The sequence below is a fragment of the Anolis sagrei genome, chromosome 1, assembly GCF_037176765.1.
Source record: "Anolis sagrei isolate rAnoSag1 chromosome 1, rAnoSag1.mat, whole genome shotgun sequence".
Classification (NCBI taxonomy): domain Eukaryota; kingdom Metazoa; phylum Chordata; class Lepidosauria; order Squamata; family Dactyloidae; genus Anolis; species Anolis sagrei.
The window spans coordinates 330,547,294-330,563,902 of NC_090021.1; the positions used below are offsets into that span (position 1 = coordinate 330,547,294).

At 39.2% G+C, this 16,609-nt stretch overlaps 1 protein-coding gene across 1 annotated transcript in view; it reads right to left on the reverse strand.

Moving 5' to 3' along the window:
• Positions 1–16,609, reverse strand: part of SYNE2 (spectrin repeat containing nuclear envelope protein 2) — a 343,575-nt gene that overhangs the window by 26,964 nt on the left and 300,002 nt on the right. Inside the window, exon 96 of the mRNA XM_067468497.1 lies at positions 14,828–14,997. Within this exon, the coding sequence (XP_067324598.1) occupies positions 14,828–14,997 (170 nt within the window). The remainder of the gene's footprint in view (positions 1–14,827; positions 14,998–16,609) is intronic.

Below are 16,609 nucleotides of genomic sequence, written 5' to 3' on the forward strand. Positions count from 1 at the left end.
TGTGTTGGCAACAATTCAATGCCATCAGTAAAAGAGAGTATAAAACATCAGAATTGACCCCTGATAAAACATCAAACATTAGTAAACCCAGCACATAGAATCATAGAATCATAGACTCAGAGTTGGAAGAGACCTCATGGGCCATCCAGTCCAACCCCCTGCCAAGAAGCTGAAATATTGCATTCAAATCACCCCTGACAGATGGCCATCCAGCATCTGTTTAAAAGCTTCCAAAGAAGGAGCCTCCACCACACTCCAGGGCAGAGCGTTCCACTGATAATAAAATCACATATCACACAAAGACACAGTTGTTGTCTGTAAACAGTCCTGGGTCATTGCATTTTCAACTTTAAATATTCTTAAGATAGGTTGAACACTTGGTTCCACAGCCAGATCTTTAGCTGTCTCCTAAAGGTCAGGAGGGAGGGGGCCAACCTGATCTCACTGGGGATTTCCACAGCCATGGGGCCACCACCGAGAAGGCCCTGTACCTCGTCCCTCATATCATTCCTCTTTCAGTCCCTTCTATCCTAGTGTTGGTAAGGAGTCCATGCAATCTCCATCACTGTTAGATGCAGGTGTAGTGTCTGCTATCAACCCTTAACAATTGTGGTATTGTCTTAATTGGTATTCTCCCTATAGGAATCTCTAGGACCTCCAGTGCAACTCTATCATTAATGCCTGCCAGAGGTTGACCACTGAAGCTGGATCTACACAGCCATATAATCCAGTTCAAAACAGATAATCTGGGTTTTATATGGCAGAGTTACACTGGAGTACAGAAGAGATTCCTAGAGAAAACACTTCTCTTGTCACCTGTAGGTTCTCCAGCATGATCTCACCATCAACATCTGGAGGACAGTTCACTTTTACAACAATCTTTGCTTCAAATGCTCCAATGACAATACAGGACTCTTGGATTATCTACTATAGCTACATATAACTCAGTGCATCAAGAGTCTATATACCTTAGCACCTGAACCTGGAAATCTTGACTCTTTCTTCCAAAGCTTACACACACGGCTGGAGTCACACTTAAAAATGTACCTGTTCTGACTTACATACAAATTCAACTTAAGAACAAACTTACACAACCCATGTTGTTCTTAACTTGGGGACTGCCTATACAATGAAATCTGTTATACACCTTAGTTACATCCTATTGCAATTACTGTAACACACGTTATCTGAGGATGCCTTCAAAGAGTTTGAAATGTATTGTCAAAGGCTTTCATGGCTGGAATCACTGGGTTGTTGTGTTTTCCAGTCTGTATGGCCATGTTCCAGAATCATTCTCTCCTGACATTTTGCCTGCATCTATGTCAGGCATCCTCAGAGGTTGTGAGGTCTCACAACCATAAATGCTGGTGAAATGTGAGGAGAGAATGCTTCTGGAACATGGCCATAATACCCGGAAAACAAACAGAGGCAGAAAGGAAGGAGCGAAGGGTTAGGGTTTGAAATTTTCAGCTATTCAAAGAGATGCACCCAGGTTGTTAACTACAACTAGTTATAGGGATCAAGTATCCTCCTTGTTACAGTAATTCCATTAGCTACCAGACAGTTTCAATTCAAAGTGTTAGCCATGACCTATAAAATCCTATACAGTTCACATCTCGGTCATCATTTGTTGTTGATGTTACTTTGAAATATTTGTGTTTGTAAATTCCTTTTGATTCTATTTATGTTTTACCTTTCACTTTTTCTGTGTTCTAATGATATGGAAGTTTATCTGTTTTTTTTTTTTAATTTAGGAAACTGCTCTGAATCCCTATAATAAGTTCTTGTGGGTTTTTTCGGGCTATAAGGCCATGTTCTAGAGGCATTTCTCCTGACGTTTTGCCTGCATCTATGGCAAGCATCCATAGAAAATCCAACAAATGCTACGTTCAGCAAAGGACAAGAGGGATCCTCTCACCTCTGCAGGAGTCTACCGTATTCCATGCAGCTGTGGACAAGTCTACATAGGGACCACCAAACGCAGCAGCATTGCCCAAACACGAATCAAGGAACATGAAAGGCACTGCAGACTACTTCAACCAGAGAAGTCAGCCATAGCAGAGCACCTGATGAACCAGCCTGGACACAGCATTTTATTTGAGAACACAGAAATGCTGGACCACTCTCACAACCACCATGTCAGACTACACAGAGAAGCCATTGAAATCCACAAGCATGTGGACAATTTCAACAGAAAGGAAGAGACCATGAAAATGAACAAAATCTGGCTACCAGTATTAAAAAAAAACCTCTAAAATTACAACAGCAAAACAGCAGAGAGGAAACAACCAGGCACATCTTAACACCTCTCAACAAAAGATTTTCCCAGGCTCAGCGAGGCCTTCAAATACTAATGAAGGTGGTCAGTTGAAACATTCACACCTAGCTCCAGCAGAGAAGAGCTCTTAGCCCCACCCCAGCCATTCCACAGATATATAAACCCATTGTCCTAATTCCAACAGACCTCACTACCTCTGAGGATGCTTGCCATAGATGCAGGCGAGACGTCAGGAGAAATGCCTCTAGAACATGGCCCTATAGCCCGAAAAAACCCACAAGAACCTAGTGATTCCAACCATGAAAGCCTTCGACAATACAATCCCTATAATGCTTGGTGAATCTTCTCAGATTAGGAAAGTATGCTTTCTCTGTATGTTTATGAATAAACATATGCATGTGTGTTTGTACTGACTGTAGTAGTAGCTTCATCATTGGTTTAGTAATTTGGGAGACCAGGGTTTGAGATCCTATCAGTTACAGAAATCTTCTGATCCTTCACGGGCAAGTCACACTCTCGGCCTTAGAGGAAGGGAAAGGCAAATCTCTTGTGAACATATCTTGCCAAGAAAACCCCGTGACAGCTTCGCTTTAGGGTTATCATAAATTATAATCCACTTGAATATACAACAGAAACAACACAGAGTATGTGTGTGACAACAGCAAAAAAAATTATGGTGCATATGCTGTATTGAAGTATAGTCCCCCCCCCCCCCAATATTCTGAGTAATAATATAAATGTATTTACTAGAACATTTATTTTATTTTTTGAAACCACGGGCACTGATTTAATTTATCTGTCACCCTTTATCAAGAATAGTTTAGGTCGCTTTTGAAATCTTATCCAATTTAGAATTTATGTGAGAAGACATCTGCACATTCTCACTGAAATGTACTGGATAGCTTGTATTTAATGTTGCACTGCTTGCAATTGTTTCTCTTTAGGCCCACGACCATCACATTTATTCAGTTTTTGCACTGCCTTTCTTTTCAGAAGCTATGAAGGTGACATATATTATTCCCTTTCACCATTTTATCATCACAACAAACATGTGAAGCAGTTCAAATGGACAAAAAGAGAGTGGAGCAAATAATTGCCTTTCATGAATACTGGCTCTTATTATTTTTGCAACCACATTCTTCAGTTATAGAAAAACAGACCAGTAGTCTTGGAATCAATGGTTTGCAAATCAGACGAGATGAAATGGCTGCAAAGAATCAAGAACAGATACCCATACAGTGCCTTTTGCAATTCATTTTTAAAAATTCACTGACAATGCCAACGCCAGTGTAAAAATAAAGGTTTGTGTTTTCACTTTGATGGAGGATAACACATTTTATTGCAGTATCAGTATGTATTTCAGTAAAGAGATCATCCTAAAGTGGGAGCTGATATTTAATTTAGTGTTGATAAATAGGCTGTGAAATTCAAGCATCAGTGCTAATCACCATGGCTGAGTATAATTACATCTGCAGCTCTTAAAAAGGAACAACCAGCCATTTGGATCTGGAAGCAGTCTGGGCTTTCTCAATGGCAGACGGTATCCGTCTTCCCCAACTCCCCAAAAGGCTGAAAAGGTATTAATCACTGGAAAGCATCGAACTCCAATCTTATAAAGGTCTGGTTTTTATATTTTAAAGAGATGGTGGATTTAACATGGCTCCCCATGAACAATGCAGGCACCATGCCACTCCAACCTTTGTGCCAATGGATTCTACTATATAAACATTATATGCAATGTTTAACACAAAGAGAAGGGCTGCAAAACAAAACTAAACACACAAAACCAAATTAAAATAAACCAGAAGCATTATGTCTGTCCATTCATTTACTTACACTGCAGCAGCTGCTAAGCTGCTCTGACAGCGGTGGAGAAAGGAAACAGTTAATGTAACATGGGTGGGGGTAAGTCAGCTCCTGAATGCCATTTATTCCCATTCTATGGTCTGCAATTCCCCACCCCAATCCTCCCTTAGCCTGTCAAAGACAAATTTACCCACTGCACACACACACAAAGACACACACACACACATCCATCCAGGCTGGCTCTCAGTCTGGGTCCATCCCCCAAGATGCATCATCCCCTTTTGGCAATAGGCATTTCTATTCTCACCCGACCCCTTTGATGATCAGAAAGGCACTTACTGTTTATAAGGGAAAACCATTCCTTACAGCTTTCTCAACCCGAAGCTGCAGGCAGAGCATCTAAGGGAGCACACACAGCACTCGGGGAAAAGGAAACCCCTCCTCTACAGATGCCCTATTTAATAACACTACCTTAACAACTCCTATAGAAAGGAAAGGAGAGAAAAAACACAGACCTCTTCCGCCTCTTCTAAGCCCCCAGGCAGGGAGTTAGATGCATGGATACACACAGAGACACACACTCATGCACACAGATGGAAACACACACTCCCTGAATATCCTTCCTGCAAAGCGAATGCCGCTTTCCTCTTTTCTGCTGTATTCTGACTTGCCAATAACACTCCACTATTCTGCTCAAAAGCTTGAAAACTGGCAATAAACAAACAAACAAATAAATAAATATCAGAATGACTTCATTTCCGTTCACCAGAAACAATGTGGGATGGGGTGAAGGTAAAGATCATCCTGAGGATGTGATAAAAGGTAAATAATGTAATTATCATTCTCTTTAAAAGTTGATTTACAAAAAGTGCTGCCCAAGGTGACTGTGAATTTTGTTTTGTGTCAGGAGCAACTTGAGAAACCGCAAGTTGCTTCTGGTGTGAGAGAATTGGCCGTCTGCAAGGATGTTACCCAGGGGATGGCCTGGTGCTTTTTTTGTTGATGTTTTGCCATCCTTGTGGGAAGCTTCTCTCATATTCCCACATGGGGAGCTGGAGCTGACAAAGGGAGCTCATTCGCGCTCTCCCCAGATTCGAGCCTCCGACCAGTCGGTCTTCAGTTCTGCGGGCACAAGGGTTTAACCCATTGCGCCACTGGGGGCTCAGACTGTGGGTGATCAATACTTCTCTATCAGTTCTCTATCCGTTCAATTATTCTGTGTACAAAAACACACATAAAGAAACGGAGCAAGGCAAGAAGCATATTAGCTCCATGGATCACATCAAAGGTCTGAAAGAACTGAAGCTGCAGCCTTTGCCCATTTAAATATTGGAAATGCAACACAGCAAGAAAAGAAACTCAGGCAACCCTATTACAGAGTAAGTTGCAGTTTCTATCTAGAGCAGAGCTCCTTATACTTTTCTACTCATGACCCCTTTTGGCCTGAGAAATTTTTTTTGCAGGTATATAATGTAGGTATAATAATCAGACATTTCCTGATGACAAATCAGCATATGCAAGGCTTGCTAAACAGGCTGATTTTCCGTTTTATGAAGTACAGCTGAAGCATCTTCTGCAGTGTCCACTGGAAACACTCAACAACAGATTTATGATACAGCCACTAGATAACATTCAGAAACCTTTTACTGTTGCCAATTTTTTCAGGTTCCCAAAACTAAAAGAATTTGGGTTCAGGGCCCACAGTTTAAAAAGAAGTGGTATAGTATTTTCCTGACGCCATTTATTCAGAGGAGGTTTGCTGCCATTGCTTTCACCTGAGGCTGAGAGAGCGTAACTCAGTGAGTTTCAATGGTTGCGGAAGAGTCAAACATTCGACCAAGCAGGCTCATCCTACTAATATTAGGGCAAGAAAAAAGAAAACCAGATGCAGAAATAATTCTAAAAGGCAAAGAAGCAGCATAATACTACAAAAGGTGCCCTTTCTCATTATGATGTCCGCATCACATTTTGCACCTGCCCTTTTCATTTTGCTTGTCATTAAGGGGAAAACGAAAAATAATGAAAAGCATAGGCAGAGATTTGCTAAATGTCATATTTCAAATTTAGCATTTATTCAAAATCACAATCTGTGTAAAGGCAATGGTTGGGAGAGACATTTAAATTATGCTAATTTGCATAATTTTAGTTCATTTGGCAGACAGGAGTTCTACAGTCTTTGTGGTGAGAGTTCATTTTAAAATATTTCTTACAGGAACAGAATTTATGGCAGGCATCATAAGATGTATAGAGATGAGGTCTCATGGTGATGGAAGTGGATTCTTAGTAGAAAGGAAACAAAACAATGGTCTTCCCAACGTGGTTAATCCAAAATATGCTAATCCCTAAGTAAATGAAGCACGCTATGGCCCTCCTACTAACAAACATGCAGACACTGTTATGCTCATACACATTATCTCCAATTAATTTCAACAGAACAAGAAAATAAGTTATAAGGTTGCCTTAAGGCTTAGCTATCACCATAGGTCGGTAACTACTTGAAAGTTCACTCAACGACAACAAATGCTACAAAGGCTATTGGATAGATTTGTGGGACTGATCCACCCAGTTTCCCATTTTCTCCCCTTTGCAGTACTCTAGATTTCCCATTTCTGCCAACCCATAATGACCCATATCAGGGTTGCTAAGCTATGAAACCTTCAGAAAAATTAGAACTCCCCGCCCCCTCCGCCAAAATAGTTTTTTTTTTAATTGCACAGGTTACAAGTCCTGATCAGTACTGCCTGAGTAAAATGCATATTGTTCTGAGCTTCTCATATACTTACGATATCTGCCATGCATATAAATGCAGGAATGCAAGCAGTGCTTCTTTATCTTATTGGATAAACAGCATGGTTGAACTTTGGACAGCAGTGCATGCCTTTTCCCAGGAATACATAAATATTTATATACTAATACAACAGGGCAAAGGAACCATAACACCCCAGATTCCATCTGATCTTGGCAGCTATCTAAGATCAGACCTAGTTGGTAACTGTATGGGAGACCACCAATAAATACCAGATGCTTTAGGCTATATTTCAGAGGAAGGAAGTGGCAAAAACACCTCTTAAGTATTCTTTGCTTAAGAAAGCCATATTAAATTCATAGGACCACTGTAGGTTGACTGACAACTTCGAAGGCACAAAGACACACATATCCAAAATGGCTAGTTAGGCTACTTTATAGTGTGGTGTGACCAAGCAAACAAAAAAGGAGGAAAATGAAGGTCTCTTCTTCAAGTGTTTGCAATCTTACAATCCAAATTTAACGACTGAGAAGCTGAACAAAGAGAGAGTATTAGGGGAAAATAACAAAGGCACCTTACACAAAAATTAAGATAAAGTCAACTAAGTGACAATATTAATAGAAATGCATAACTTATTTGAATAGGAACCGCTGATTTAGCTGGCAATGGCCAGATCAGGACAGTGGAATCGTGGGAGATAATTAATCCTTTACTTCTCTCATGTTCCCAATTCTAATCAGAAGATTTTTTGAGCTTTTGAAATGGACTTCCAATGGTTCCAATAGAAGTTTTTCTCCAATTACAGATAGTTCCTATAGCCGAGACACTTCTCAAATCCTCCAACTAGCATGGTTGGAAGCATCTAAGAATTTCAGTCTCTAAGAGTAACATTTACAAGGTCTGGCAAATTTTACTGCAAGTTTTTGAAGATTCAAGTGATGACCTTGCCATTCATTCAAGAGTTTAGTGTTCCAATGCCAGAATTTCTCCATGTTTGGACAATGGAAAAGATGCACCCTTGCAAACTTTTACAAAACAACAAGGAGTAACTCCATAAGCTCAAACTAGGAAACAGAGTTGCGCAGTGGAAGTGTGCTGGGCCCATAACCTTTTTTTGTTAGGGTTAGGGAAAACTACCAAAAACCGCAGAGCATCCAAATTACAAACAGGATACTTATAGTTGAGCATTCAGCTCACAGCTAGCAGAGCATGAAGTGCCGTGGCTGTAAAGAATTTAGAGCTTTGGAGACAAATATGCAGAATCCAATCTTTATAAATTACAAAAGGTTTATTTACAAAAAATAATAACAAATAGATATATTCCAACTGTCATTCAGGAGTCAGGGGAAGGGATCATCTCAGTCTATTCTAAAGCTAACTAACTGTCCCTCATTGAGGACTGGAGGCTTGGGCAGTGTGCAGTTGAATTCCAACAGCTATTATTACAGACACTCCTCAAATCCTCCAGCCATTATGGTTGGGATATTCTGAGAATTTCATTCTCTAAGAGTAACATTTACAGGGTTTAGCAAATTTGACTGCAAGTACTCCTCCATCGCATTAGGGTGTGGTGAAACTACAGTTACATCACCATAGCTCCATTTTTCCGGTCATGCCAATCTGTTTTGGGTCCCTGCACTAATTATCTCTTATAGGATGAATGACCTTTTATCAGGAATTCTGAAATCTGAAATATTCCCAAAACCAAAATTGTGGCTGAAGTAACAACGCCCTTGCTTTCAAATTGTTCAATATACATAAACTTGGTTTCATGTGCAAAATTATTTAAAACATTGCCTGAAATTACCCTCAGGCTATATGTATAAGGTGTTCATGAAACATAAATTTATTTATTTATTTGTTTATTTATTTATTATTCAAACTTATATGCCGCCACTCCCCTAGGGCTCGGAGCAGCTTACAAAACAAACTGGAATTTAACACAAATTAAAACAACAGCTCAAAGATAAAAGCCTGTTGAAACAAATATGTCTTACAAGCCCTGCGGAAGGCTGATAAGTCCCGCAAGGCACGAACTTCTGGTGGCAGAGCGTTCCAGAGCGATGGTGCCACTACTATAAAGGCTCTGCGTCTAGTTGCTGTTAGACACAAGGTTTTAAAACTGGGAACTTCCAATAAATCTTGGTCCTCAGAACGGAGAGATCTCTGGGGTTGGTAGGGGGTGAGGCGGTCATGTTTAGACTTGGGTCCCGTCTCCAAGATATTCCATTTTGTTATGTATATGCAAATACAGGTATTCCAAAATCCAAACAAAATAATAATCCAAAATCGAAAGCAGTTCTGGTCCCATGCATTTTGGATACATGATACTCAAACTATATATTTTAAAAAATAACATATTCTCATCACATCTGGCCCTTAGATCAGCATGAAAAAACTAGTCTAACACACAAAAGGATGTCATGCAGACACATTGCGAGAATCAACTTGCAGGACTGAACACATCTCCAAAACAAACTGGAACAGCTGACAACAGTGCTTTTTAAATCTGCGATGGCATCACAAATCCTCCCCAATTCAAAATATTGCTATGTGAAAAAGATTCTCAGAAGCTTCACACGAACTCATAAATGAATTACATGTAAAACAAAACAGATGTCGATCCACATATGATTATCTTGTGGCTGCTTTCTTTTCTCTAGATATACCCTGAGTTCCCAGCACCCATCCCGGTGAGATGCTCTCCCTCCTCCAGCTGCTTCCAGGCCCAGACAAAGCCTCTGTGAAAGGCACAAGCCAAGCATGCGTCTGCATAATGGAAATGCTAAAAGGCTTGATGCAACTGGTACCATATGGCAAAGCTGAGCTTGTCTCCATGAACTATGAGAAGCATGTCATGGACTAAACACCTAATTTGTCCATCTGTCTCAAGGCATTTATTAGTTTAAGGTGATGCAAGTTGTTTACTGCAATGCACAGATTTAGCCAAGGGCTTTCTGTTTTGGTACCACTAAAGTGTTTCTAAGATTTACTTAGTGCATCACAGGTCAAGGGCAGCTTGGATCTCAAAGGGAGGCATTTTTATGTTGCTAATACAGTTGAAATTTGATTACCTTGATGCTCCTGCTCTTTGTTTTCCAAACTCCACCTGGGTGAAGGAAGAAGTGGCTTCTACCCATAACCATCTTAACTGACAACAAAAATAGCATCTCAAGACAAAGTCTAGATCTTTGATAACAACACTGGAATGCTTTCCACTCCTATATGATCTTTCTACCCTTCTGAAGCCATGTGAGCCTCGAACGTTTCCACAATATATTTTGTGCTTTTACAGTTGGTTCCCCAAAGGTATCACTATTTTGTGGGTCTTGGATTTTGCTGTACACAGTTCTTAGAGATCCTGTTCCTGCTATTATGGCAACGTCTGTCCTTAACATTTAATTAGGACAAAATGCACTTGGACTCTACTGGCATTGACATTTGTTGCTGGAATGTGCGCTTTGAAATCGTTTCTGACTTATAGTGACCCTGAGGTGACCCTATTGCAGGGTTTTCTGGGGCTGAGTGTATGTGACATGCCCAGGGTCACTCAGTGGCTTTTACTACAGCAAATTTGCTATTACTACTTAAGATTCATTTTCCACTTTTGAAGGAGTTGGTTGGACAGGAGAAAAACAGAGGAGTCAAAGGTTTGGCATACTGACTCCACAGCCCTGAGGGCATGCCAATATCTGTACTACTTTTCCAAACTTTTCCAAACTCTGGTATCACTGTATATTGGAGATGGGTGAATCCTCAAAGTGGGAGAAAATGGTGAATCATTAAGATACAAAAGGCAGTACATTTTCTGTCTCCTCCTTGTTTAATTGGCTGCTGAAAAATACGTACATTTCTCTTGTTAGAAATGTGAACCCAGATAGAAAATATAAGGTGGGGGCTGCACTGTATCAACTAAGTTTTCTTGCTGTGTATTTTCAAGTTGTTACTGACTTATGGTGAATTACCACAAGGCCTGCTTAGCAAGATTTATTCAGAGGGGATTTGTCAATGTCTTTCCTTAAGGCTGACTTGCCCATGGTCATTTAACCAACTTTTGTGGTCAAGCAGGGATTTGAGCCCTGGTTTACAAGAATCCAAGTGCAATATTTAAATAACTGCACAAGATGGGCTCAAGTAGTGTGTATACTCGAGTATAAGCCGAGTTTTTCGGCCCTTTTTAAGGCTTGTACTCCAGTCAAAATTATTTATTATTTTACATTATTATTATTATTACATTTATTATTTTATTCTATTATTATTATATTTACATTATTTTACGCTATTATTATTTTATTGCATGTATTATTTTACTCTATTATTATTACATTTATTATTTTACTCTATTATTATATTTACATTATTTTACTCTATTATTATTACATTTATTACTTTACTCTATTATTAGTATTACATTTATTACTTTAACTTATTTTAATTGTTATTACATTTATTATTTTACTTTATTTATTTATTATTATTACATTTATTTTTTTTACTTCACTTGTATACCACTTACCTCACCCCAGCGGGGAACTAAAAGTGGTTTCCAATACAATTATGGCGAAATTTAATGCCTCACATACAGAAACCTAACAATTATCAATTAAATCATAAAAACATTTATTATTTAATTTAATTTTTATCATTATTATTACATTTATTATTTTACTCTATTCTTACTATTATTATTACATTTCCATTATTTTACTCTTTATTATTATTTCTATTACATTTATTGTTTTACCCTATTTATTATTATTGGAAGCACATTTACATTGAAGAAGGTTAGATTAATGGTTTAATCAGAGTTGGGCAGTCTTATCTTAAATTGCAGTTTTATGTAAATATTCAAAAACATTTACCTACTGATGCCTCAATTAATTTAATTTTTGGTATCTATTTTTATTTTGAAATTTACCAGTAGCTGCTGCATTTCCCATCCTTGGCTTATACTCGAGTCAATACATTTTCCCAGATTTTTGTGGTAAAATTAGGTGACACGGCTTATATTTGAGTATATACGGTAATCTCTTAGGGATTTATACTAAGAACCATTTAATGAAAAGAGAATTCTGCATAAAGTTTTGTGTCAAATTGGAAAATTTTTCTGCATCAACTAATGGCAAAGGCAAACACATTTTTCTCCTTTCAAAATAAGTGTTTCCAGTGTCATGCATGAATTAAGAGCTATGCTGCTCTTCACTTACCCAGTAACACCTTTCTTATGTATTTATCCACCTGCTAAAAGGCAATTATCTCATGTTGAGTTCTTTCCCATCTTCCCTAAAACTGAAATAGTCTGCAATGTGTTTCTTTTCTTTTGCTAACTAATGATGTGTGGGAGAGGCAGACAAATGTATGATGGGATAGTGTCAAGACAAAGGCAAAGCTATCTAAACATTACCGAGAGAGGGATGAAATAGCAATACTGAGGCTCCATTTACAACAGCAACTCCAAGCAGAGCATATTTGGTTCCCTTTCTATTTCGAAACATATAACATTATTTACAGATATCAGAAGGTATGCCCCAGTCTAAATATCCTGTCATGAAGGGTTAATTCACACTAGGAATGCTACTATTGGGGTGTTTGTATTTATTTATTTATTTATTTATTTATTTATTATTTTGAACATTTTTACCCCCCCCCCCCCTCTTCTCAACCCCTGGGGGGACTCAGGGCAGCTTACAATTGGCAATAATTAAATGCCGCACCATAAAACACAGAATAACAAATATAACAATTAAACGTGAACATTAATAAAGATTAAAACAGTATACTTACACTCTGATTAGCTATTGCTCATCTGGTGGCTGTTTAGCTAGCCATCTACTAATGATTACTCTGCTTAACTTATCCAAATCCTCTTCCATGCCATAGTCAAACATTATCAATTGACCTTTAACCTGATTGCCCGAAGGCCTGGTCCCACAGCCACGTTTTAACCTTTTTTTCTAAAGGTGAGGAGGAATGACAATGACCTAATTTCCCCGGCGAGCAAATTCCACAGGCAGGGGGCCACCACCGAGAAGGCCCTGTCCCTCATCCCCGCCAAGCGTGTTTGAGACAAAGGCGGGGCCACGGGAAGGGCCTCCCCAGACGATCTTAAGCTCTGAGGTGGGACATAGAAGGAGATAAGTTCGGACAGGTACTCTGGACTGGAGCCATATAGGGTTTTATAGGTCAAGACCAGCACTTTGAATTGTGCTCGGAATTGGATCGGCAGCCAGTGGAGCTGGCACAGCAGGGGGGTGGTATGCTGCCTGTAGGACACTCCGGTGAGTAATCTAGCTGCCGCCTGTTGGACTAATTGCAATTTCCGAACAGTCTTCAAAGGCAACCCCACGTAGAGGACATTGCAGTAATCTATTCGGGATGTGACAAGAGCGTGGACCACCATAGCCAGATCCGACTTCCCAAGGTACAGGAAGTACCTTGGGAACACGTTTTCAATATTATATCAACTCCACTGACTGCCGGCCCATTTCTGAGCACAATTCAAAGTGCTGGTCTTGGCCTATAAAGCCCTATATGGCTCCGGCCCATCTTACTTGTCCAAATGTATCTCCCTCTACGTTCCGCCTCATAGTTTAAGATCCATCGGTGAGGTTCTGCTCTCGGTCCCACCAGCCTCGCAAACACGTCTGGTGGGGACGAGGGATAAGGGCCTTCTCGGTGGTGATCCCCCGCTCGTGGAATTCACTCCCCAGCGAGATTAGATTGGCATCCTCCCTCCTTTCCTTTAGGAAAGAACTGACATTGTGGTTGTGGAACCAGGCTTTTGGTTAACAGGCATAACAGCACTTTGGACATTGAACTGGACCATATGATTGTTATAATAATAGAAACGGCTATATTGTTTTAATCTATTGTGTATTTATGGTTTTATATTATTGTTTATTGTCATATTTGTGGCATCAAATTGTTGCCAGTGTTACCTGCTCTGAGTCCGCCCTCGGGGGTTGAAAAGGGCGGAGTAGAAATGTTGTAAATAAATAAATAATCAATAAATAAAATTAGAGTATTGTCCCCCAGTAAAAACTGTACCTCCCCACTGAAGTATTCTCCTCCAGTTCCCGAATTTCTAACATAGCAGCAATTTAAAACTTCACCTAAAAATTCTGAATTAGAGTTACAAGCATCCAAAGAAAAAGGGGAAAGTGAAGATATGATATGAACACAGCAAAATATCATAGTGCTCAATGGGAAAGATTTCCCTTATATTAATCTATGCAATGCTAGAAATTTGGAGATTCAAAGAAACATTTCATTTAGGGAGAATATTTATTTATTTATTTCATACACTTGTACCTCACCCTTCTCACTTCATTTTGTCCCTCCTCCCAACTACACTCCTGGTTCAGCCACTATTCAGAGGGAAACCTAACTCCAGCAAAGGCTGAAAAAGGCCGTGTTGACATTCTGTGCACCTCTCCAAATGTTTTATACACTCCATCTTAAAATATTTGGAGGCTTGCATGATTTCCACCCCTGGTGTAGACATGAATGTGTAAGATGGGCCAATGAACTCACTCAGTAGAGGGCAAAAAATAAAAGTATATGTGTGTGGGGAGGAATGTAACAGCACCTTTCAGATTAATTTATTTCAGCATGTGCTTTCATGGCCATCAGCTCACTTCTTCAGATGTACTGATGGGAGATGCATTTGAAAAAAAAAAGATTAATATCCATGAAAACTCATACCGAAATATATCAGTAAGAGGCCAACATAGCTATGTTTTTGAAAAGTCTATATAGGAGAGTTGCCTCCCCATTGAGTATATGCTTAACATTAGGCTTCAGTCAAGTAGCCAATAACAACACCTCTGGAAAACTATATCTGTAGCTTTCACAATTTACCTAGCAGACATATGGCTAAAAGAATACAAGATGGAAGTATTTCTGAGAGCTTTACATGTCACTTTTTCTGTATGAATCTATTCTGAAGGTCATCCATGTGCACTATCATTTTCAATTCTATACTATTTTTTTCTTACCGTCCTCCAATGACGTCAAAGAGATGTTGCCACCTGTCATTAATTTTGTTGAGTTTCTCATCAATTTCAGCCACTCTGCTCTTGTTGCTGTCCTTGATCAGCTGGTCCCCCATTTGCTTGAGAGGAACTAGCTTGTTTTCACTGAACATGTTGATTTCTTCCATGCAGTCCTTTAAAAATGGATTGTACTTATTATTCTTAAGTGAATGGGGAAAACGATTTTTGTACAGGATGGAACATTGGATGTTTGTGATGTGTTGGGATCCAACAAGAAAATAAACTACATATCTACAGGAGGACTAGTTCAATTTTGCCCATCTATGGTGAAAGCAAAGCAAACAGAACTATAGTTTATAATTTGTAAACAAACCAGGTTCCTATACTTCCATCTCCAAACTTTAGTCAAATTACACTAATTAACTGATGCTTTAAAGAGGATTGTGAGCTTTCCTGTGGCACGAAGTGATGGGCCTTCAAGCCTGGAAAATGATGGTTCTCTCTATGGCAAAACTGCAGTCGGAAAGTGCAGGGACTCAAGTACAAGGAAGGAAGTCAGAAGTATCAATAGCAGATAAAGATTCAAGTTAAGAGCTGAGTGCTAAGGAGAGTTCCCAGGAGAAAGAACCTGTAGCTACAGAGAACAAAAGTCTTTGTTTACAAATCAGATCTGAAAATAGATTACGCTGTTCAGAGCGATTACCTGGGAAAGTACTAGAGAAAATTCATGGGAAATGGAATGATTTCATGGGTGTCTATTAAACAGAAAGGTCAGTTCAGGCAACGTTGTGTTAGAGTGAGAAGCTAAGCCTGAGTTCTCTGGTTTCTGGTCCAAGTCAAGCCTTGGTTTTGGATTTAATATATCCTGGAAGTTTTATATGTTCCTGTCCATGTACTACTGTTCAAGTTTTTACTAGTTATACCTTCTTGCTTGTGGGCTTATGCTGTACCTGTGTTTTCTGGCTGTTTCTGGACTTTGTCACCTCTGGAACCTTATGAGACATTTGGATTATTGCTTTATTAGCATCTGCTGCTAAACCTTTTTGGGTTATATTTCTTCCTTTCTTATCCCTGCTTTTTATATGCTTTAATGTGTTTTGACAAAAAACTGTTTGCTTCTATTCCTGTATTCCTGGACTGTTGTGTGATGCAGTGGTCAAAGGTGTTTCTAGGCAACACACATCTTTCTTCTTCCATCCTGCTTGAAAAAAATCTTCATTGGAAAAGACGGATATTTATTTCAATGGATTATGGTGTAGCTTTTTGATAAATACCATATTTCTTCGATTGTAAGACACCATCAATTGTGAGATGTACCACCAACAAAAATACATAAGATACACCTGCAATTCTAAGATGCACCCAATTTTTAGAGATGTTTATATGGTGGAAAAGTGTGTATACAGTATCATATTTCCCTCCGAAGTATAAGAAATGGGGATTTCAGCACAAATACTCAATATACTGTGAAGAGGGTGTTGGGCCTAACATTAATCTGTGTATGGGAAATAGTGGAAATTTATCTAAGAGCTAATCCTTAGTCGTCCCAGCAAAGGTGCTTCATTGAGCAGCATTTTTAAAAAGTTAATCCTGAAATTTAGTCCCTGCTCCTTGCGACTTATTAGTAATCTATACTTTTCTGGTTCATTTGCCTGCACAAAAATATCAGCTTCAGTCACATAGAGCCATATATAGAGATATACAAAAAGACATATAGAAAAAGGCTCCATAGTTTTCTCCTACTTGATCACTTAGGGGACACTTCTCACATCCCACAGAAGACAC